We start from the raw sequence: 24,975 nt of genomic DNA on the forward strand, positions 1-24,975 counted from the left end.
TAATAAATGTGTTAAATAATTTTTAAAAATGAACTCAGTTACCTCCTGTTGACAGCAAGACTGTCTCATTAGGGCAGCAACATGATGCCTCCTGTGGTCCAGCATGGAATAGCCTTCTCCAGCAGTGGTCCTGATTTCCTCTTCACATCACACATCCATGCTACATTTACTCCAGGGTTCTGATGGCATCTGCTTGGAGCTATCCACCCATTCATTCTTTTTCCTTCCTCCCTCCTCCCCCTTATTTCAGAGATAATTCAAGAGGACTGATGAGAATTTGACACAGGGACTCTAAAACTAAAGCTAATCAAAGTAATTTGTATTAATTTGCACAATTCATAATAACACATTTGATTATAGGAACCATACCATCTGAATTAAGCTTCTTTCAGGCTATTTTTAATTCATTTTCACTTCTTAACACATAAATATTGTAAAAGCAGTGTTCCCAGAGCACGGAAGATTGGGGGAGGCTAGCCAGAATTTAAAAGTGACTGTGGACAAGGTACTCTTCAAATTTGGTTTAAAATTCCTTCTGAGAATAAAGATTTGAAGAATCAAACTGATTAATGAGACCAGTAGTCTATTGCAATAACATAACCAGAGTTTGCCTTTTAATATTTGATTAACATTTGAGTAATACCCCAAATCCAATCAAGGGATTTGGCTGTAATTTTAGAGAAGCAAGACTTCTCCACAGAAGATTAAAATTAAGAAAGTGTAAACCTCAACCAACTGGAATGAGCACTTTTGGAAGACATAATTATTGGGGGTGTGGAGTGCATGGTATCTGTAAGACTCGGGTAGGGAGGCAGAAAGCAAGTAATGGTCATGTGTCTCCAAGGTGGAGCAGAATAGGTTTTAACCAGCCAACATTCACTTCACTTGGAAATGTCTGTCCTTATGGGGTATGTATCAGGTGAAAGCCATTAAGGCTGTCCAGTTAGACCTTGGCACCCTGTGCCACATCTCCAGGTTGACTTGGCTTCTCATGCAGGTTCACCTGCAGCCAGCCTTACCTGGTTTCATTCCAGTCTCATAGGACCTTCAGGGGCTTTAGGAGCCATTTAGTTTAACCTCTGCCCAATATAAGAATGTTATCTGGGAGCATCTGGGTGGCTCAGTCGGTTGAGTGTCTGACTTCGGCTCAGGTCATGATCTTGGGGTTCGTGACTTCAAGCCCCACATTGGGCTCTATGCTGACAGCTCAGAGCCTGGAGCCTGCTTTGGATTCTGTATCTCCCCCCCTCTCTCCCCTTCCCCATTCATGCTGTCTCTCTCTCTCAAAAATAAACATTAAAAAAATTAAAAAAAAAAAAAAAAAGGGAATGCTCTCTGACTTCTCATCATTTCCTACTCCAGACCCACCGTCCAGGATCCTTTTATTTTTTAATATTAAATTTTTAATGTTTATTTTTGAGAGAGACAGAATTCGAGCTCCAATGTGGGGCTTGAACCCACGAACCTGGATTCATGACCTGAATCCAAAGTTGGATGCTCAACTGACTGAGCCACCCAGGTGCCTCCAGGATCCTTTTAAGTAAACTTGTTCTGTCAGTCCCTAAGTAAATTTGCCCTCCCAGCTGCAGTCCCAAGGTTTTATTAGGAAAAACTCTTCAGACCTCTTTTAAGGCTCCTGAAAGCCAAATCGACTTTTATGAGGTAAATGGTTAATGTTCTCGCAACTTTATTTAGTCTTAATTCAGGGGAAGGAAAACAACACAATTACTATTTTAATTTCTTTATTTATCAATAGTATCCAAAAAAAAAAAAAAAAGGGAAGAAAAAAAGAATCAGGAGTTACAAAAACAAGTTAAATGCAATATGGAAGCCTACTAAATACAAATACATTTCACAAACACATAGGCAACAGAAACCTGTTCAAATTGCTGCTTGACATTTGATTAAAAACTTAAGTGTAAAGGAAAGACATTCAGACTTGTTCACACGGGCTTATTAGCAGGTGGAGAAGCCCTGCTTTCCCAAAACAGTGATGGAGTCCAGAGTCATGGCATGTGAGAAGGTTTCCATGAACACTGAATCTTAACAGACACTGCAATATATTAATAAAATCATATACACATTGAGAAAGCCCAAGGAAGCTTGCAGTCTAAGCCCTGTGCTTGTAGAGAGCTGGAGGAACTGAACCCAATTTAATCCTATTTGCTCCATACAAAGCTCCATGCAAGACTCCCCAAACTAGGCTATTTAGCAGCTTTCCATGAATGGTCATCAGATCGTGTGATTCTGTGGTGTAGACAATAGCGTCCATATTTACAGGAGGAATGCAGATTTGCTCTTGGGAATTCCGTGGTGCAGGGTAGGGTAATCTTAAATGGCAGCCACTGTCCTAAATGTAACTGGTGAGGAGACACTCTGGATTCTAGCTTTAAACAAACTGGCACGCCTGCCCTCTGTCTCAATGTCCAAGAGCTGGCAAAACTTGATCAAGGTGTGCTGTGGGAGCTCTCCAAGACAAATGGACAGGGAGGTGCATTTCAGAGTGCACAAGTAGGGCTCAAAGAGAGCTTTCAAATGGGATGTATCTAAAAGGTCAGAATTCTAAACAAAACAGAATGCTCTCCTTTCAAAGGAGAACAAGGAAACTTGTTTAGAGGCAATTCCACATTCAGCACAACGTTCTCAGTATTGCCCATGCAGTGCAATCTATACAATTCCCCATCTGCTTTCTGAAGATGAGTGCTTTTGTCAAGTTTTTAATCTTCGTTATTCCAAATGCATCTTATACATGGTAAATAGTGGGGTTAATCATCACAGAGTCCAAAACACAGGAACAATGGTCTTCTCCCCAATCACAGTTTTAAGACTCAATTTCCATTCCCTCCCCCCTCTTAAAAGGTGAAACCACCTTTTGTCCTCATCTTGAAAGGGAAAGCTATTTCTGTTTCCAAGAAGGTTAAAGATGGAATGCAAAAGTTTCAACAAAGTGGAGTAGTTCTCCTTCCCATTCTCTTCCTGGGCAGAAATTACCGGAGAGGGTACTACATCACCGCACAACCAGTGCAGCCATGCAGACTGAGGTCAGATTTGGTCATCTGGATTTTGGCCACCTGACTCTTTTGTTGCAACAGTAAGGTTTCATTTATCCTAAGGAGAAGGAAAGTCATAGGAACCTGTATCCTTCTGGACCAATGATCAGAACCAGAGAATTTGTAATTTATCAAATTGAGATTAATGCATTCCTACTTGCTCACTGAGGAGACTGAGGCCCAGAAATAGGAAGAGATAGGGCCAAATCACTCTCCTAGTGGTGAACCAACAAACATATTGACATCTAAGCACAGATATCTAAGCCTTGCTTGGCTGCACTTGTCTCCATTCTTTGGAATACTGATTTGCATGAACTTATCATAATAAATGGAAACAAATTAGCTTTTTAGATCTTAAAAGCTTTGTATGGAGATGCTTTGTATTCCCTGGCTTCTGTTTGAGGCACCTGCTGGCAGACTGCTGATCCACTGGAAGCCAGGGGGACACAATTCTGGGCTGCATCTAGTATGTGGCAGGGCGGGAGGAGTCTTGGTTATAGTGGTCCCTGCACCAGAAAAGAACCCCAAACTCTCCCTCCTTTGAAATGGCAGGACTACTGAAAAATAATTACAAAAGCTCAGTTTCTAGTCAAGAAAATAAAATATTAAAACACAACAATAATATAATGATAATAATTGAAGAATGAAGTCAACTTGCCAAAAAAAGTTTTACAGAAAAATAGCACCTTTGGTAAAAAGTATCTTAAAAATTTGGTTAGGTCTCTAAGGGGCTCAAAGTTATACAAGTATCTGCATCATTTGTGTGCACCCTCCCAGAAACTCCAAGCCTAAGGGACAACTGGGTAACGAGAAGGGTGGCTGTGTATCTAGAGGCAGTGGTTGGGACCATGAGAAGCACAGATGCTGGACGTCTATTATGCTGATGGCGACAGGAAGGGCTGGACGCAGAATGTGTTCCTCTCCACTGGGCTTCTGCCAGACCCCTCCTCTGGGGCAGCCTGCAAAGTTCTCTCTGGCATCATTCGCACTCCCTGCAGGACGTTTATAGCCGTGGCCGACTGTGGTTCAGATCTGCTCCTCTCCCAACCCTGATGCAGTTTCCTTACTTGTCTCCAGCCCCTGAGCACCATTTATAGTTTCTCTCAAAGCACTCCTAGAAATGAAGGCTATGGCCCTTCCCCTCCTCGCCAGCCACCCCCATTTCCTTTACTGCAAAACAAATAGACAAAATAAAACTCATTGCTATACAAGCAAATACTGGTGATTCGGCAATTGTAGCAGACACTTGGATATACTGAACTCAGCGCTGAAGTGAAAGAAGGTGCCAGGCTCTGGACGCCCTTCCCAGATGCCTCCTCTTTAGATCTCTTTGGTGCTCACTTTTTTGGTCTTTTCAGCTGTTTCCTTTGAGATGCAGGAGAAAATAAGCATTGTGAATTAAAAAAAAAAAAAAAGAATCATTGGTATCTATCTAGTCCTCAAGACTTTATATAGCATTGACAGATCCATGCTTGTGCTAAATTTTCATTCTGTTTGCTTGTCTGTCTCCTCTGTGGATGAGAAGAACCTGAGGGCAAAGATCAGGTCTTATTTTTGACATGGTCACATAGGGGCTGTCACTGAATTAGTAGCTGAGCCCACTTGAACGCCTGTGACACAACAGGTCAAACATGATTATCCTCATTTTAAAAATGAAGAAAAGGATACTAGATGCAAGTGCTACAAGATATTCTGGATCCCAGTCCAGAGAGGTGTTAAGAACAAAGGTTCTAGAGGCAGACTGTCTGAACTTGAGTCACGGACATGCTATTTTCTGGGGGACTTTGGCCATGTTATAAAAACTTCTGTGCCTCAATGTCCTCAACTACAAAGTGAGGGTAATAAAGTGCCACCTCTTACAACAGTGTCACATTTCTCCAAAGAAGCCTTTCTTACTTACGGCCAGTAAGCACATGAGAAAATGTTCAACGTCATTAGTCATTAGGGAAATACAAGTCAAGACTACAATGAGATGCCACTTCACACCCAGTACAATGGCTAAAATAAAACATAATGGACAATGACAAATGTGGTGAGTTTGTGAAAAAAGAACAACACTGCTGGCAAGGATGTGAAATGGTACAGCCACTTTGCAAAACAGTCTGGCAGCCCTCAAAAGATTAATCACAGAGTTACCATAGGATCCAGCAAGTGCACTCTTAGGTATATACCCAAGAGACCTGAAAACATAAGTCCACACAAAAACTGGAACAAGAATGTCCCTAGCAGCATCATTCATCATAGCAAAAAAGGGGAAACAACCTAAATATCAGCTGACGACTGGATACACAAAATGTGGTATATCCATACAATGGAATGTTATGTAGCCATAAAAAGGAATGAAGTGCCAACCTATGCTATAACAAGGATAGACTTGAAAACATAATGCTAGATGAAAGCAGTCAAACAGAAAATGCCAAATACTGTATGATTCCATTTGTGTATGTCCAGAATAGGCAAATCGAAATAGAGTTAGAAAGTAGATAAGTGGCCGCCAGGTGCTGGGAGAAGACAGAATGGGGAATGACTTCTAATGGGCCTAGGGTGTCTTTGTGGGATAATGAAAATGTTCTGGAATTAGGTAGTAGTGATGGTTGATGATCTTGTGAATATATAAAAACCACTGGATTGTATATTTAAAAGGGTGAATTTTATGGTATATAAATTAGATCTCAATAAAAAAACTAATTAGGAAATAAAAAACAACAGTGCCTGGCATCTAGCAGACACGGTTGGTTCTCCATCCATAGCCCCTTGCCTTTAGCAGTTCAGTACACGGGTACAGCTTCTTACTGCCAGCACCTGCACCTCTCTGCCTGAGGCTTTCTCTGGCTGCTGGAGCCTGCTTTGCCCACACATGTTGGCAGGTCAGAAATGCCAGGGAATTCATGTCGCTGGTGGCAGCCCTTGCCAATGGCTGATGAGAGTTTGTGTAGGAACGTGCCTTCTCCCTTCCCCCTCAGCAATGGGAACTCTGTTCCCAGAGATCCACAATAGGACTAAGCTCCACACGCCCACAGTGGTAACATGCCTTGGTAGACGCTCTTTATTGCTTCCTTCCCTTCCTGGGCTGGCTTCCCACCTCCCTGTCTAGTGTCTCCTAGGATTGCTTCCCAAATAAACTATTTGTACTCAAGTCCTTGCCTTAGCGTCTTCTTTCTGAGGGAACTCACATAAAACAGACATGTAAAAATGTTAGCTATTATAATCCACTCCTCACTGTCTACTCTGATCATTTCCCCACCCCAGAGGAAAGGAATTCCTATTAAGTTTTTTTTTTCTTCTTTTATGTGGTTGCACTCATCTGGAGACTCAAGACTGATGAAATATGGAAAAACAAAAGGCTGGGAGCTTCTGCTTAAAAAACTGACACGAGGGGGGTGCCTGGGTGGCTCAGTCAGTTAAGCATCCGACTTCGATTCAGGTCATGATCTCGTGGCTTGTGGGTTCGAGCCCCACATTGGGCTCTGTGCTAACAGCTCAGAGCCTGGAGCCTGCTCTGGATTCTGTGTCTCTGCCCCTCCTCTACTCACGCTCTCTGCCTCTCTCTCAAAAGAAATAAATTAAAAAACAAAACAAAACTGACATGAGGTTTCTATATTATGAGTGACAATAATGACAAAATGCATATAAAAACCATCAATAAATATGAGCAATTTTATTTTTGAGCATTATTAATATTAATAATTATTTTGAAATCAAGTATTTCATCTCAATAGTTTAGCAGCTCTTGTGACTGTTAGATTCTCTCAAAACTTAAGTCAGAGAGAAGGCTTGTATAACAGACCCAGTGTAGAGACAGGTGATCTGAGGCACAATGTCCTTTGTTAACTACATGGTAAATCAGGGGCAAGACAGGCCCAAGAGTCCAGCACATCCATGTTTTCTCTCCAGGCCTTTACCATCTATGTCAGTGAATCGCTATTCTGCCAAAAGCCTTTTCCCCAAGAAGATCTTCAACTTGATGATACAGAACCTGAACAGAATTCTTATTTATTATCTTCTCAAGTCTCCAGGAAACAGAACCCCTAAGTTCTCTCGGTTTTGAAAATCCCAGGCTGTTTTCTAACCAGCTTGGCATTTAACTGAAATATCTTTTATTGTGGTCCACATTCACTTATTTCCTGCTTGTTGCCCTCAAGGAGCTCACAGTCTTCAGGTCCTGGCACTGGTCGTGACAGGAAGCAGCAACACTTCCATAGACCATGCTCATTTGCAAACCACTTCCAACATATTTGCAAATCACCACCTGGCTAATTCTTGCTTATAAAGCAATTTACCAAGTTGTAACCTACATCTGTTGGGACCTGCTGGACCACACAGGACTCCATTAGGGAACTGTCCGTATCATGGTTTGATAGCATAGGTTTATCATTCAGGACCTATTGTATGGAACAGAGTGGCTCTTTGGACATCTGGAGCATTAGGCGATATCTGAATGGCAGAAGGGCTTAGTGGCAGCAGGAATACCTGAGCCAGCATGGAGTCTGCAACTCACCTGGTGCTTCTGGAGCTCCTGGACATATCTGGTCATCTCCTCCTCTGTCTGGGCCTGGGCCCCCTTCTGATTCTTTCCTGGAAGAAGAACCAAAGCTCAGGGCAGTGCTCACTGATAGAAGCCAGTTAGGGATCCTACCAATATCTCCCTTTTAGGCTCTCAATTTCATCTCCCATTTAACCTATGGAAGGAGAGGTGAACCGCCTGCATATCTCTGAATATGAAGTGTCCCAGTTCAACTGACACCTCCAAAGTAACACACTGTGAACCAAGCAATCTCTTCCACCCCCCCACCCCGGCCTCTGTTCCTAGTGTCTCCGACTGCTCCAGCACGTATATCCATGCCAGGCACTGGCCCTGCTGTAAAATCTATGGGGAATATCTGGGTCTTGACTCAGGACGTTCCTATGGGCTAGGGATTCTCAACCATTCACATGGAGAACTTTTCAAAATACACGTGTTTAAATTCCACTTTTAGACTCTGATTTAATTATTGTTGGGCACCAGGATTTTGTAAAGTTTCTAGGTGATTGCAATGTGCAGGCAGGGTTGATAGCCACTATATCTAGCAGTGTTTCCCAAACTTAAATGGTGATTAAAAAAAAAAACAACCCATAAAATATATCTTAAAAGTGGAGGTTCCCAAGCTGCTCTTTTGTGGGTTTGATTCAGTAGGTTTGGGATAGACTCTGTACATTTACCAAGTATAGTGTTTGCCGTCAGGAAACACTGCTCCGCCATGCCTTCCTGAGTTTGGCATTAATCACAGCAGTTTCCCTCAGCTGTGGCTCTACCTGGCTTTATACCTTGATGTCACTTTTTCTTTGCCCCATTGAGATTTCTGATCTAAGACCAGACTAACGTTCAGGTACTGACTCTGGAGTGCTGCCTCTACAATGTCCTCTCAGCTCCGTGGCCCACACACCAAGACATGCTCACCTTGGGGCACCACCATCTGTGGTGCTCTTTATACCCACACAGGGCTCTAAACCTGGCCATCCAGAGAGGGAGGACGAGCTGTCCAGTGTGGCTGTGGAAGTGGGCATTGTCCCATGGAGGTGATCATTTGGGTTTTGTCTGATGCATGTGATGGGGCTTATTATCCAGGTGATCAGGCTTATTCCATAAGGCAGATGTTTAACAACTGCCTATCTTAGAAATGGATGGCTACCTTTACAAAGCCAGGCCAGGAGCAGTTAGATGTGGGGAGCTACTGCAGGGGGTTTGGGGAAGATGAATGTAAGATGCTTCCTGACGGAGGCAGGCTGGGGTAGTATTTTGAAATGTTCTCTCTTGGCTTCAGTAGCTGCTGTGTACTTGGTCTGGATACCCTTAGTTTTGACTTCCAGAAATTTCTAGGATTTCTGTCTCTAAACAGCCTCTTCCTACTCTTCCATTTGTCTCTGGAATTGTGTTGGCTTCCTGCCTTCCCACTTTGAGAAGAGACTTGGTCCTGGGCAGTAAAAGACTAGGGATCCCCTGGTACAATTGAGTTCCATTTGTACTGTTGCTGCTGCCTAGGCTTCTTATCTAGAAAAACATCTTCTGGGTCCTTGACCTCTGTCTCCCAATTTCCTGACCTTCTTACCTGACCTTCCTGAACATGATCCTAAGACCATCCCGTTCTTTCTTGTCTCAGTTTCTTTAAGGTATAATTTTAAGTTCACCCCATCTGGTGGTTCCAGATTGGGGCTTGGTTCCTACTGACTTTTCTTCTCAAACCCAATGTGACTCTCTATTCTAGACCTGATCTCACCCTTTTCTGTCTTTCCTCTACTCCGAATTACACCTGTTTTTCCCCTATAACCTGGCTTTGATTCAAGAGTTTCTTTTGATCTTTGGCATCATTCCAACATGCCATTTGGTTTCTGCACTGGTCCCCCAAACTCTCTGACACCTCTATCTCTCTAATCCACCCTAACCATGTCTCAACTTTCTTTTTTTAGGCATTATCCAATTCTGTTAATTCAAAGAGGGTCTATGAACATTTTTCCTTTCTCTGCTGGATATAGGTGGCAAGCAGGAGTCATTTTGTTTTCCAACCACCTAAGTCTTTTACATATAAGATTTCCCAAGCTGTCATAAGGATCAAGTGGGTTAATATGTAGAGTGCTTAGTGGAGTGCCTGGTACATAGTTCTCACTAAGTATTTGCTTTCATTATTATTATGATGATTCCAATCTCACATCAACATTTGATCTTGCCCTGCGTCTTAAACCTCTCTTATGCCAAGCCTCTGGAGTGACTTTCAAACGTAATGCGTCTGGCCTAAGTGCTTTGTCCCAGTGCTGCCCACTGGGTGCTCCAACATTATAGGTTGTAGTCTGTCACTTGCTCCCCAGTTTCCTTGCTCCTGGCCACTGCCCTCTTCTCCATCATCCCCACCCTGACTTCTCTCATGATGAGTTCACAAAGGAAGCCCTCTCCCTGCCGTCCCTTCTTTCTGCCTGGGGCACAGCTCACCATCACAGGTCATGGCTGTGCAGACCCAGTTTCCACAGGCACAGACACAACGGTTACAGTCCACCTCGGTCTCTGCTCCATCTGCATATGTCTCATCCTCCAGGGCACACTCTGTTGGGACCAGAAATAAGGGGCAATAGTTTAGGGTGACAGTGGAACAGGACATCTTGGCCATCGTCTGTGCACCTTACCCTTTTCCCAGACAAGACCTGCTTCTGCTTAACCTTCAGAGGCACCATATCTGAGTAAATGATGCCATTGATCCAAAGATTGTTGGATCCTAACCTCAGCATAGAGTTGATGGGCTGGGGCCCAGTCTGGAATTGTGAAAGGGAATTTTCTTAGCAAGCTCTGGAAAGTTCCATCAATTCTATCTTGCCCCTCCCCCTGCCCCCTGCCAAATGCCCTCATTCCCTTCAACTCCACATATTTCTTAGGTTAAGCATACTCCTCTCTGGAGGATTGAAGGTCGGGTTGAGGCACTTGAGGAACTCTTGGAAGCTGAGTTTCCAGTCAGCATTTTCGTCAGACAGTTCAATGAGAGCATCAACACAGAGTCCTCTGAAACAAAACACAGGAGAAATGTGTCAGTAAGACCCTGAATTCACTCCCGCAGAAAGGACCTAAGCATTGGGATCACATACAAGTGGGGCCTCCAGAGGAGGCCAAGGAGACAACTGCTAACTGAGGAACTTTCTACATGCCTTCCCACAACTATCATCCAACCTGACTCCTGTGAGCATCCAGACTTTACTTGGTTATACTTGATGTCAGATCATTTACATTGTTCAAATGTTCTTCCAAGAAGACTAAAGTTTCCTGAATGGTTGTGTTCACTTTGATTGGCATATGTTTTCACTACCTGTGCACCTTCTGTGAGCAATTCCCTTTCCCCATGGTACTGGTCAAGTCAACCAAACTAGGAAAATCAAAACAGAAGGGAGACAAATAGATGATAGGAATGGAATATGGGATCTGAAAGACTATGGAGTTCAAGCAGGCATTATCACTATCACTATCTAGAAAGAGAAATGTTTAGAAAAGTTTTATGGAATCCTAGTTCCCTCACTCTCCCCTTGGCTTGGATGTGAGCCTTGGTTCAATCAGTTATTACCCAAATGGCCTTGAGCTAGTTCTTCAACTTTTCTGAGCCTGTTTTCTCATCTGTAAAATGAGGACAGGGAGCCCTCCTTAACTGGAATGTTATGAAGATCAAACATTGATCTTTAAAATAAAATATTATCTAATTTCAAGTTATCAAAATATGAAGGATTTTCAGATACTATATTCTAAGGCCATGGCATATTGCTAAGGGAGAATCATTCTAGAATCTGGGCTTCATGCTTTATATTTCTTCTGAACAAAAGAGGTGCTATTCCTATTTTTAATTCTTGCTGATGTACTGGAGCCACAGCAGAAGTTTCTTAGGGGTTAATTGTTATTAATATTTGCTCTGGAATAATATCAGAAAAGGACAGGGACATGCTTACATTTGTGACAGTTAGGGTTCTCTATATGAAATAACACCAATTATCTTAAAAGTCAGAACTAAAGCTATTTTAGACTTATAGTTGAATAATACGGTGATATAATTCCTTCCAAAAATTAACCATTAAAACATTATCATGACACTCAGAAACACACTTGCTCTGACGTGACCTTGATAATTTACTTTAAAATTACATTCTTCTATTCCTTGTAAGTTCTGGCAAAACAACAACTATTTGATCAGATACCAGTGGTGCTCAATATATTAGTTCATAATGTTCACAAAATAGACCAGGACAGAATTCCTGTTTTGCTTTTTACTTCTCACTGGCACTGGTGGCCCCTCTGCAGGTAGGAAGGGGTTCAAATCCCCTTTCCTATCCAGCCTTCCCCTCATGGGCCCCTCCCTGACCCCTCAACTGCACTCACCTAAGCAGCTTGTTGTTCTCCTGGTCGGCATAGGTAGTGATGTTGATGGCAGTTTCATTCTGCTCCACAAATTTCAGTAACTCACTGGAGTCTAAGCGAGAGTCACCATTATCAACGTTCTGGAAAGGGGATAAAGAGCACTTTCAGGAACATTTTGTAATCTGTCTCCCTCTCAGCTTGACCCATCTTTGGCTCTTGACCCATTCCAACCCTGCCTTGGCCTCACACCTACTGCAACAAAGGCTTGAAGACTTGGGGCCCCCAGAGAAGGTACCAGCACCCCAAGATGAGAGACTGAAAGTGTGTGGGCAGAGGCCACTGGGGGCCTTTCAAACCCACACCCTGCTCAGAAGGCAGTGGGAACACAGACCTGTGTTACCCAGGCACCTGGGGTGCTGGAGAACCCCCTGCAGCCTCATCCCTGACACCGTCCCACAGACATTCTCCTCTTTAACATCTGGGTTCAAGCCAGCCACCATACCCTGCTCTCAAACCTTGATGAACATTATGAATCAGATTCTGTGGCAGAGCCCAGGATGTCTATTTCTTTTTTTTTTTTTTTTAAGCTTATTTATTTATTTTGAGAGACAGGGAGAGAGTGTGCGCACATGCACACATGAGCGGGGAAGGGGCAGAGAGGCAGGGAGAGAATCCCAAGCAGGCTCTATGCTGTCAACACAGAGCCCAACTTGGGGCTTGATCTCATGAACCATGAGATCATGACCTGAGACGAAATCAAGAATCGGATGCTTAACTGACTGAGCCACGCAGGTGCCCCTGGATATATATTTCTAACAAGCTACTTGGGAACAACAATGCAGGCAACCCTCAGAGCTCACTCTGGGAGTCACATGACCACTTCTTGCTGCTTATTTCCCTGGCTTGCTGTCATGCTTCACATTCACACTGGTGCCCCTAACCAAGCACAGCAGTGAGAAGTCGCAAGCAAAGGCCCCGAGTTGATAACCTGCAGGCAGGGGTGGTCCACCCCTCTGCTCTGGGCCCCACCACAGACATGTGTAGGTGTCCTTGGCTTACCGACACAGGCTGTCCTCATGACCTACCTGACATCCCACGAGCACAAGGTGAGGGTATAGTGAGCTCAGGCATTATCCCCTCCTTGGCAAGGTGCTAAACCCAGACCATAGCCATTTGGGACCATTCAAAATGCCCAGGCCCTAGCTGCTGGAAGAGGGTGTCGATTTCAAGTTTCCATCAAATTCTAAGTTGGATGTTGCTGCCCTCCTAGATAGTTTCAATGGAGGAAAAATGTTTTTAGGAAAAATTCTTTCCATAGGCTGCCTCAGACTGCTGCCCTGGGAAATTATCAGCATTCCCATGTTACGTTGAAGGTGGCTCACCAGATGATATAAGGGATTCTGAAGAAAAGTCTGTCCAGGCTTCCCGGTAGAAGGGACTCTCCTTCCATGCCTGTCATGTGTCACATGTACTCTGCTATAAGGTTGTAAATCTTTCCATGATATACATAATGACAGGCATGTACAAAACAACTATGTCAGCCCTTGCTTAGTACCTTTTTATCATTCTTGACAAATTTTCTAGGAACAGGTCTCAGATGTTCCCCCTGAGGAAACTGCCCTTCACCTTGTGAAGTCTTGATTAATTAATGGAGAGAAATGAAATAAGCTTGGGCAGGAGTCATTCTTAGCAGTATAGGACTTTCTTGAATACAAACGTTGCAAGTGCTGGACAGACAGAAGCAGCCCTCACACACCCCAACACCATCACAGCTTGTTGAGAGTGAGAGTCTGAAGACGAGCCATGCAGCCATGGCTGCAGACCCAGTGCCAGGCAGTGCCTGGGGGCACCAGGAACCTGGTGGCTACAGACCAGCCAGCTCCCAAAAGGCAGTGCTGAGTGCACACAGTTCACTCAGGCCACAATCCAGGCCTGAAGCCGAGGGGAGGGCCAGCCTGTGTGCACGCTCATCTCACAAGGGCCCAGCCAGGTCTCCCCAGGCCAGCGCTGTATGTGGAATCCATAGGAAAAGAGGTCTGGTACCCACCCCAGAAACAGCCTGGACTGCCTGGAGGGGGGGGGCATACTTAGGGGGTTTTGATCTTGGACAACGAACCAACCTAATTCACTCAGCCTCTATTCAGCTAACCACTTACAAAAGGCATAGTACCTCTGTATGCCTGCAATTCCCAGCTCTGTATGTGATGTAGCACCCTTTTCTTCTATGTAACTGTAGGGTTGTAGAAAGGCGGGAAGATGTGTGATACGAAACCCATGCTTGGGGCTTACTGCAAGTTTGGAGACTGTTCAGAGGATGAGCTAGGCCAGACACTCACTCACACACAGCATCTGTGGTGATATGGGGAACATGATACCAGAGTCAAGGAGATAAGAAGTCTGGCTCCAATTCTGGCTCTGGCCACCAGGAGTCCACCACCGAGAAGGGGTGTGTGTATGACATGGCCATGAAAGGCTCTCTCCACCTGCCTGCCCTCTTCATTCTGTTACACTTTCACTTAAGAAATCATTAATGAATTACTAGGTGAAGTGAGAGTCTGGTTTTCATCTTATCCAAATTCTGATTAGATTTTCTTTTCAACTAATTTTGACGTAAGGAATGCCAGCTGGGTTAGAGGGCAGTTCACTGGTTCAGAAACAGTTTCTGTGAGATATCAGATCTCTCACCAAGAGACAGCTGTTTGCCTAGAGGGAAGGAATCTCTCTTTGACGACTGCACCACACAGGACTCCAATAATCATCAAAAAATAGATAGTAAAATCCCTGTTTTCTTAGAAGACACTCCCAGAGTGTCTGGGAGAAGCGAGCGTTGTGTCAGTCATGATGAAGCTTTATTGGTCGGGAGTGAGAATGCCCTAGAGGAAAGCCACTTTCTCAAGGGGTCTCACATAGGGGCCTGTTAGAGAAGTTACTGCCAGGACAGGTGGACAGGCGTCAAGGGGGGCGTGGGTCCCAAGCACTTGAGAATCAAATTAATAGCAGGTGTCACTGATGCCTGAGGCAGGGTGCCACCAAGAGGCCACTAAGAATGATTACAAGGTCCCAAGAGGCCCCTTGGAACCAGTGGCCTCCTGGGCCTTCATGGCCATGGCAAAGTCACTGTATACAATGACCTGGCAGGTGCTGCTCACTCAGCTTCTGAAAAATCAATTTCTTCAAGTTTCTTTCTGCTCCTGTGTGACTCTCCTGGCTCAGTACTATAACGCTTTTCTGTGTAGATGAGGAACCACCCTTGCCCCAAGGGCCCTGTAATGTTGGGGGGTTGACATAGAGGATAGACTGAGAAGGGCTGTGCTTTCTTGTCCACATGAACAAGAGCCAAGGGAGCTTGTTTCTTCAAACACTTGGAACCCAGAGAGACATACCTTCTGCCACAGGAGAGAGAGCTCTCTAAAGACAGGAACACAAGCAAACTCTGAAATGACCAAACATTCAGTACTTCTCTATCTGTAGGGTCCATTAATGTCAGTGAGAAAGAGGAATCCACAGACTAGGCTGGTGTTGACACAGAGCTGCCAAGAAATCCTTCATGTGCCTGGGGTTGCTCCTGAATGCAGGCAGGTTAGGGCTTGAGATGGCAGGCCCTGGAGGCACCTGGGAACATGTACATCTGCAGATGAGCATCTGAGGGCATCCACCCAGAGATGCGTGTCTGTAAGTAAAGGGAGCTTTTTGCTTATGTGGGAATGTGGGTATCTGAATGTGTGTCTGTGAGTAGCTGTGTCTCTGTCTGGGGTGTGCATCTCTCTATGTGGGATGTGTGTGTGCATGCTTCTGCTTGTGGTATTTTTATCTCTGGGTATGATGTATGTATGTGTGTATCTGTGTTCTTGTCAATCAGCTGGAAGAGCACCCTTCACTGCTTCTTCCAACAACTGTCTCAAGCTCTCTGAGAAATATCCATGCCATGGGAGCTCCACTCATTGCTAAATACTATTTCCAATCTTTTTCAAAGCAGAATCTCTCCTATCTCCAATTGGAACAACCTGTCTCTTAAACTAAATAATGGGACAAGCAATATCTAGGTTAATGAAAAATCCTGGAACCATGAAATGCCAGTCCAATGACTCTTCCTAGATGATGAAGCACTCTACAGGCCAGGGACAGTCAAGTTAATGATTTAGAGAAATGTCAGACCAGGTGGGAAAGATGCTGAAGTGGCTTAGGTATAGGTGAGATCAAAAGGTATACTGTATCAACAGCCAGCTCTAAAAGGTAAAGGGTAGGGGGATACATACAGGGTAGGGGGATAGAACCTGGCCACATACATGTACATTAGATCCCAAGGGCTCTACTGCTGGAATCCCACTGATCAAGCAGGCCAGAAAGCAACTGTCACAGCTTCATGGAACAATGGGGAGATGTGATCTGGTGATGGGAGAGGAAGTATCTCTTTGGGGCTGAAGAGTCTTTTTATTTTTATTTTATTTTATTTTATTTTATTTTATTTTATTTATTTTATTTTATTATTTATTTTTGAGACAGAGAGAGTGCGAGCAGGGGAGGGGCAGAGAGAGAGGGAGAATCTCAAGCAGGCTCTGCTTTGTCAGCGCAGAGCCAATATGAGGCTCAAACTCATAAAACCACAAGGTCATGACCTGAGCTGAAATCAAGAGTCGGATGCTTAACCGACTGAGCCACCCAGGTGCCCCTGGAGCTGAAGAGTCTTTGACCCCAATTCTGGATTACCTTAAAGTACTTGTCTAGGATTTCACTGTAGTTGCTGCCTTTAGAGAACCAGCCATCTGGAATGATCTCTGCTTCCAGCCACTGGATGATGCGACGCCGGAGCTCATCCCGGTTGGACTGATAGCAAACGACTGCAGGAAAAGGGAGTGAGGTCAGCTGAGCAGTGAGACCCCAATGTCACCCAGCATCCACTGCATGGGAGGTTCAGTGCCTGGGGCTCTGCATGTGACATCTCATTGAATTTTTACAGTACTCCAGGGACACGAGATTATCACACACATTTTACAGGAGTCAACCCAGGGTACACAATTAGAAAGTATCTAAGCAAGGATTCAAGCTTATGTTTCTAAAAAAATTATAAGAATTGAGAATATTGAAACAGAGAAACTATGTTGCTTAGGTGAGAAAAACGCAGAGCGGAAAAATAAAGGACTATTTTCATTAACTAAGGAAGCTGAGGGGGAAAAAAATCAATCAATCAATAAATAGCTCTCTTGGCTCAAAGATGAGCTGAAATAATAAGTGAATGAAGGAGCACATGACAATTTTTTATGCCACAAGATTTTAAATTCTCCATAGCTTTTTCCTTTTACCAACTGGGTCTATCAAATCTTCTCCCACTTAAAATTTTACACTGTCTGCATTATCCTTTGTCCTAAACCACAGAACACAAGGTCAAGAAAGGGCCATGCTGAAACCCTGCTCTGGACAGCTGTTCTAAGACACATGGCAATAACAGGTGGGACTGAGAGTTGGGTAGATGAGGTAAAAGAGAAAGGAAAGCCTTGACAAAAGGAAATTTCTGGAAGACAACACATGTTGGGATGTGAAAAGGGCCCTGAGCCAGAGGAATGTAAATCTGGGCAATTTTCCCCACTCTGCCACTTCTAAGCTGTGTAATTCAGGAAACTCACTTAACCTCTCTGAGCATCAATTTCCTCACCTATGAGGTCATTACAATAAGGTCTACCTCACAAGATTATTGCAAAGATCTGAAGAAAAGTATATGCTAAATCTTCTGTAACTGTAACAATGAAATTTTAATTTTTATTCATAGAAAATCATGGAAAAAGTCCTACTTGCATTTCCAATGATCCCCTTTCAAACAAGTTGTGCCTTCTGATTCTGTTAGTCCTGTGACATCAGCATGTCTTACAGATCATTGAAAGAAAGACTCAGTGGCTTTCCTGTCCTTTTAATGCAATCACTACTTAGCAAAAATGGACAACACAGCCAACATTCCAACCTAACCAGCTGCTTCAAATGTCAAGCACAAAAAAATGCAGTTTTGCAGCTTTTCTGAGCTGTGTTGAGGAATGACCAGTTCTGGCTCACAAGTTCTAACACACAGATCTTATGGGCTTCAGCAGGGAATGTGAAACACAAAATTCCTTCATGAAAAGAATTTCCTCCCTAAAATGCACACTGTAGGAAAAATAGACACTCACCTGGGCTGGCAGATGGACTTACAGATTTCTTCTCTGCAAGACAAAAGGAGAAAATGCATAATGCAGAATGAAGACAAAAGAACATGTCTGTGTTTTGCTAGGTTTAAAATCATCCCACACTACAGGGGCCACTTGCAACATTTTCATCATTTGGTCCTGGGTTCCTGTCTCCTTTCCTTCTTCCAGGGCCTATGAATGGGGATCTTTTCTTCCCTGCTTTGTTTCACATTTTTAGGCCACTGAGTTGCCCTGTAGTCTCAAACCTCCTCCTATTAGGTTTGTGGGGTAGGGTTGCATTGCTGGGACTTGGAGAATTCATATGGAATTATTATAGAGAGGGAAATGGAGTGGAGACCCACACACAGGAAACAGCTTGTTTCTCCAGGGCAGTTCAAGGCTGAGAGGGGCTGAGTAGGGCTGCTGTTTGGTAAGGAACTGGTATCTAATTAGCAAGGAGGTTGAGACCCCCTCCAATCTTATCTGAATGGCAGTGGTTTGAGTGCAAAATAGAGGAAATATATATAGCAGGGCTGAGAGGTGCCCAAATTTAAAAAGTGAAATTCACCTACTTTTTAAAAAGGTATAGAATTCATGTAAACACTTCCTTATTATTATTGACTATTGACATGGTCCCCTATCTACTGCAGAAAGTACTGGAACCCCCCTTGGGATTCTGACGCAGGAAACCCTGGGCAGAGGCCTGGGCTATCCAGTGCAAACCCAGTAGGTTCATGAGCGCCAAGAGGCTGCCTCTCCAAGTAGCTGGGTGGTCTCTGTGGCATCGGGTGCTGTGGTCAAGTGGAGAGGACTCTGGGCAACCAGGCCACACTGCTCTGTCCTCTGGCTCCTCTGGCTGGAGTTGGGAGGCACTTCTTACCTTTGCAGTGTCCGTCATAATCAACCTGGATTTTGGATCCAGTGAGGCAGGCGTCTCGATGTAACTCACAGTGGTTGAGGTAGGTCTTGCCATTGCTGCCGCACACAGGCCTCTTGTGAGGTTTGCATTGCTGAAACAGACCCGAGGAGGAGGTCTGTGCAGTCGGGGCACCAGCACACACATGCATCCACACGTGCATCCTGTGGGGAGCCTCCCTACTAGGGTCTAGGGTCTTTGTAGCCCTGCATGGCCCCGTGTTGATCCTGGCTTCGGGTCATCTCTTCTATTCAGTGAAGAAATAGACTGTCCTGACCCTATCAAGTTAGCACGGAGGGCATTTTATTGGAAGTCAGAAATTTGGATTCTCTGTCACTTTGGAGAAAGTCACTCAATGTCTCTGGACGCTCTAAGATCCCTTAAAATGCCAACATTCTATGACACAAAAGAGCCAGAGCTGAGAGTGGGGAATGTGCAAATCAAAAGGCAGGCAAACACACACACACACACACACACACACACACACACACACACACACACGAATTCTTCAGTTCTTCTGGGGTTTAACTAGAAAGATCTTTGCTTTCTTGCTTTGTATAGTATTTCAGAGCCATTTTGTTTTTCTCCTGATCTCACAATGCCTCTTATGAGGCTGGGGTGGGGATGCCTGGGTCTTTGTGAAGTACCACAGAGAATCATTATGGACAAGGAAATGGAGTAAAGTTCACCTGGCAACCCAGTTTTACTTTGGCTATTTAAAGGGCCATGGTCACAGGCAAGTTCAGTGTCTTTAGTTTTTTTTGTGGTTTTTGAAAGGGGGGAAGGAGGAAGCCAGTTCAGCTCAGCCCTAATAAAGGCACGGAATCAAGAAAGAGTAGATGTAGTGAGAAGAAACACAGAACACTGGAGCTAGAAGGTAGCCCAACCTCTCCAACTTTAGAGGAGAATACCAAAGCCCGGGAAGACAAACATCATTTAACTAGTATTTATTACTGAGTTCTTACTAAGTATCCTACATGCTGGACAAACATGGTCCCTTGCCTTCACAGCATCCAGTGGCAACTAATTTGCTCAAAATCACAGAAATACATGTGGTCAAAGCAAGACTAGATACTAGGTCTCCTAACTCTAAGTACAGGCTCGTGCTACCACACAGTGGCCAGGCACTCCTCTAGTGAGGTCCACCTAGGGTTCCCAATGGATCTGTTTTTCAGGCGTCTGAGCTGGGGAGACTTCCTTTCCGGGACAATGAATCAGGATTCTTCACCTGGGGACTAAAGCGGGTGTATTTATTTGCAGAAAGACAGATATATTCCTAGGCTTGTGTTGGCATGGTAGAAAGGAGAAGGAAGGACACATATCCAGGGTATTTATGTTTGCCTGAAGAGGGAGAACTTGTCAGAATCCTGGTTACAAAAGAAGTATTTCTCGAAAGCTCACACTGCTTTTTAAACTTCATTAAAAAAAAAAACAACACACAACCTTGTAAAGTCTTCATTTCATCTAGCATTTTTCTAAAAACTTGCATATCCTTTGACTTGGCAAGCCCTAGTGGGAATCAATCTTCTAGAAATAAAGGCAGCAGTACATAAGGATATTTTCACAAGGATGTTATTTTTTGCAGTGGTAAATGATCTATGAAACAACCTAAATGTCCATCTATGGGAAAATTATTACATGAATATGATTTTATTACAAAATATTTATTATGACTCCATTTTTGTATAAAATAGGGGGCAACCCTGTATGTGTATAGTAGCACAGAAAAAAAAAGTGGAGAAACTTATACCAAACCACTAACACTGGTCATCTCAGACTAATTGGATTTGAGGGTTATGGGGAAGATTATTAATTTTATGTTTATACAAATACCTGTATTATTTGACATCTATAAAGCAATTGTTAAATTTGTAACTTAAAAATCTTATAAAACTAAACATTTTTTAAAAAAAGAAAAAATATTCCTGCATTTACAGATTGTTTTTAATGTCTGGGATGAAAATCCCTTGTCTTTCATATAGACAAGGTAGGCTTTTTTTTTTTTTTTAATTTTTTTTTTAACGTTTTATTTATTTTTGAGACAGAGAGACAGAGCATGAACGGGGGAGGGGCAGAGAGAGAGGGAGACACAGAATCCGAAGCAGGCTCCAGGCTCTGAGCTGTCAGCCCAGAGCCCGACTCGGGGCTCGAACCCACGGACCACAAGATCGTGACCTGAGCCGAAGTCGGACGCTCAACCGACTGAGCCACCCAGGCGCCCCAAGGTAGGCTTTTATAAAGATGATGACATGGTTGGCACCGCTCTGCTGACTAGCAGCTCCAGCAAGGTAGCTATATTGGCCTTGGCTATTGTCCTCTGGCTCCTGGCCTCAGAACTTACCTCAATGCAGAGGCAGGTGGGCTCTCCCTTCTCTGTGACTGCACATTCCCGGCCAGCTCCACAAAACACATTGGCACAGATCTTGGATTTGCTTCTTAGTTCTTCCTAAAACACAAAATCATAACGGAAACCAGGTCACTGAGATGAGGGCTTCATGGCATAAGCCACTGGTGGCGATTATCTTTCAGTCTCAGGTCTTGGTCTGGAGTTGCAGCTCATGGTTACTGAAGAGTTCTGAAATTGCTAGAAACTGTCCCCAACAGCCAGCACCAGACTTGCTGGCACTGCTCCAGCTCAGGCCCAGCTACCTCTGAGTCCCTCAGATTGTTTCTTAAAGAGCAAGAGACTCTTTCTTATGTGTTTCCTTTCTTTTAAAAATGGTTATTGAACAGTCCTTAAACGTCAACACTACAGTATATAGCTATACAGGCACAGACTCTGTCCTCAAGAAGCTCCATGACTCTCTGAGGAAACTCACAAATCAAGAGACATTTAGCAAGCAACAGAGAAGTGCAGCAACAGGAACACCAGCAGCCAGAGAAGGAAAGGAGGGCAAGACCCAAATGAGACTTTCTGAAGATAGGCTGCCTTGACTAATTCCTAAAGAATGAGAAGAGTAAGCCAGGGAGAAATAGAAACATGGAGAGAAATATGGATATCTGAAGGACCAAAATCTCACTGAGTAGTGAATGATATTAAAGGTAATATCATTTCAAAAGGCAAAAGGATAACTAAAGCATCAGAAACATGCCTTTGCTATTATTCAGTATGGTCTTGTTCAGACCCTGTCCACATCTGCCTCTGGCTTCAAGACCAAGAGGGCCAAACCATTGGAGAGCCAGTAGAATTATCCTCAAACCACTTAAGGTCAGTCATTCCTGTTCAGCAGAACCTACAGGCAGGGAATGGTCCGTCTATGCCACTGAAAAGGAGAGCGTATGTAGACACTAATCTGTCAGTGACACATTCCTTCCCTCACGTTAATTAGTGGCTAAAAGGCAGCCCCACCTCATTTGTCACACAGGCCAGCAGCAGTGGTGGTTGAACAAAGGAGAATGTGATTCTTCCAGCCTCTGTCTGACTGCTGAGCAGGCAGTCACGAAAGGCCTCCGGGCTCCCACCCACTGGGGTAGCACTAGCTGTGACAAAACCAACAAAAATGACAAGAGCTGTGGCGGGGTCAGTAAAGGCAGAGATGGAACCTCAGATCCCACCCCTCAGACCATGTCTACTATGTCATGCAGAGAACTCACACACACAAAGCTTGTAATACTAAAATTCTTGTAGTCCGTAAATGTTTCATATCTAAGAATAGGTCAAAGAAAACAAAAAACAAAGTAGACGCTGAAAGCTGAGGACTGCACCCAATACAGCTAGTCTGCTGCCACCTGGAGGCTGCTTTGCAAACTCCAGGGTATTATTTTCTCTCCTGAGCCATCTTGCCTGTCATGCAAGGATCCCATTGGTCGAGAAACTCTTGCCATGCTCACATTTCATTGGTTCATATGCTGTTGCTAAACCCATTCTTTTTTGGGGGTGTTGCTAAGGAAAATTCAATAAAGCTGGCAGGCAGGGGAAAAAAAAAAAAGAGGAAGTAATCCCCAAAAGGCTGGGATGACTGGATAGCTGTTGTTTCCTAAACTGGGCATGGAGATAAAATCAAGCATGTATTCTCTGATCAGGGCGCTCATAACTGTCCCTGGGAAGGGAAAACAGCTCTAAAAAGCAAGAGGAAAAGGCTGCTGCTGACCAGTGTAACAAAATCTCAGATAAGACTACCTTGTCCTCTCCCCCTCATGAAACAACACTCGAACCAAGAGATACAACAAATACATTCCTAAAAAGGCATGCTCAGACATACATCTACGCTCAAACAACACACCAGTATACAGCTCCACCAGCAGACCTTTACCACTTAGCTATATGTCTGTACATAGCCACTTTAATTCTTTGAACCTCAGTTTCCTCATCTGTAAAATAGGGGTAAATACCAGCCCTGCCTCGTGAAGATGAAATAGTATATTTGGAAGGGCATCATAAACTGAAAAGCAAGCAGAGAGCTTCCTGCACAGTAGCCCGTGGCAGGTAGAGAGTTCCTTTTATCTTATGTTGTTGTTTTTAGTGAGTATTAAAGAGTAAAGCTTTGACTTCCAGGTTGAATTCAAACCAAGTCAATAGTTCTCAAAAATCATTTGAAGAAACACTCTTATTTAAAACGTAAAATCTAATATTTGAATAGTACAATTAAAATTTGCAAAATGTTTCACACTTATGATTTCATCTTACTGTACGAACAACATTGCAAGGAAATGTATAATATTAACCTCATTTTATAGATGAGGAAACTGAAGATCAGGAAGGTCAAGTAACTTGCCCAAAGGTCCTAATGCTAAAAATGAGAGGAGCCAGGATTCTAACCTGGATCTAGACAACAGGTGATTAAGTTCCCATTTATAAATACCTGGCATTCTAAGTGATTTTGATTCTATGTTATCTTATGTAAGCCCTATGATAATACCACAAGTTAGACATCATAACTCTCCCCATTTTACCAATGATGGAACTTAAGCCTTTGAGGTTAAATAACTAGAAAATGATAGTGCTAGGATTCTACCCAACCAAAGGGAAAGCAGCTCCTTTATATTTGATTTACTTTCATATCCAGAAAATTTAAGGTTTAAAGAGATTAGGACAGGAAAGTGATTTACATAATTAGCAAATATGAGAAAGTGCTTAAGAGTAGCTAGAGAGCTGGATTTGAGCTCCCACATCCCGCCTCTGCTCCTTATTTGCCATGGCCGTGGGCAACGTACTTTCTTTAAACCTCAGTTTCCTCATGTGTGAAATGGGAACACTAATCCCTGCGAGGGGTGTGTGAGCATTAAAGGAGATGAACTGCCTGCTGTACAGCTGAAAGCTGCCATTGTCACTGATTCTCAATTTCCTCATGGAGCGCCCGATACGACCTTGGTGGTCAGGTCCCCACCCAGCCTCTGTTACCCAGAAACGATACTACTGAGAGCACAAGGACTGAGTGAATGGAAAAAACCCAGATTCCTTCCCGTTTGAGACCAAAGAGAAAGGGGCAGCGCAGTCACACAAGCATTCCTCTTTGCAGGTGGCACATCTGTCAATAGGTGGCAATCTCTCTCTTTGTCTTGGAGAACTCAAAGCCGCAATGCAGAGATGCAGCCTTGGCTCCTGCAGTTCTACCCTCCCAGCCCAGGAGATGTGGAGCAGGAGGTGGGACAGCGGGGTGAGGCGAGCACCCCACAGGCACAGGCAGCGGTACAGAAAACCAAATTTTTGCCGACTTGGGAAAGAGTGTCCTACCCAAAGCTCCCAATCCTCCCCAGTTCTTACCATTCACAGGTGTGCTATAATGCAGAAAAAAACAATGAAAATTTTCTACCTAGAGGTGGCCTCTGTGTGGCATTGAAAGCCCTTATCCAAGCCCTTTCTCGGGGAATGGGAGGTCAGGAGCAACCCTGGGGCTCCCAGAAAGTTCCTGAGCATGGTAGATGGTCTTACCCCTCTGCTGAGTGGAGAACATCTTGCGAGAACATGCACATGGCATAAACACGCTCATGGAACAGGGCAATCAATGGCTGTCTGGTGGGCAGGGGTGTGGTGAGTAAGGCAGAAAAGAGGCAGGGCAG

General features: G+C 44.0%; 1 protein-coding gene across 2 annotated transcripts in view; it reads right to left on the reverse strand.

The window, feature by feature from the left end:
- Window positions 1-4,232: 4,232 nt before the first annotated feature.
- Window positions 4,233-24,975, reverse strand: part of FSTL1 (follistatin like 1) — a 51,703-nt gene continuing 30,960 nt past the window's right edge. The window contains exons 3-11 of one of the 2 annotated variants that reach the window (XM_042955713.1): window positions 21,317-21,421; window positions 18,940-19,069; window positions 18,063-18,095; window positions 16,615-16,745; window positions 11,929-12,047; window positions 10,460-10,572; window positions 10,012-10,122; window positions 7,549-7,625; window positions 4,233-4,415 (exon numbers count right to left, since the gene is read on the reverse strand). In XM_042955713.1, coding sequence (XP_042811647.1) covers window positions 4,371-4,415; window positions 7,549-7,625; window positions 10,012-10,122; window positions 10,460-10,572; window positions 11,929-12,047; window positions 16,615-16,745; window positions 18,063-18,095; window positions 18,940-19,069; window positions 21,317-21,421 — 864 coding nt within the window. In that variant the 3' untranslated portion in view covers window positions 4,233-4,370. Of the gene's footprint in view, window positions 4,416-6,856; window positions 7,027-7,548; window positions 7,626-10,011; window positions 10,123-10,459; window positions 10,573-11,928; window positions 12,048-16,614; window positions 16,746-18,062; window positions 18,096-18,939; window positions 19,070-21,316; window positions 21,422-24,975 lie in introns of those variants that run through there. The other variant, XM_042955712.1, reaches the window with a different exon arrangement.

This window comes from Panthera leo, chromosome C2 (assembly GCF_018350215.1).
Source record: "Panthera leo isolate Ple1 chromosome C2, P.leo_Ple1_pat1.1, whole genome shotgun sequence".
NCBI classification, from domain to species: domain Eukaryota; kingdom Metazoa; phylum Chordata; class Mammalia; order Carnivora; family Felidae; genus Panthera; species Panthera leo.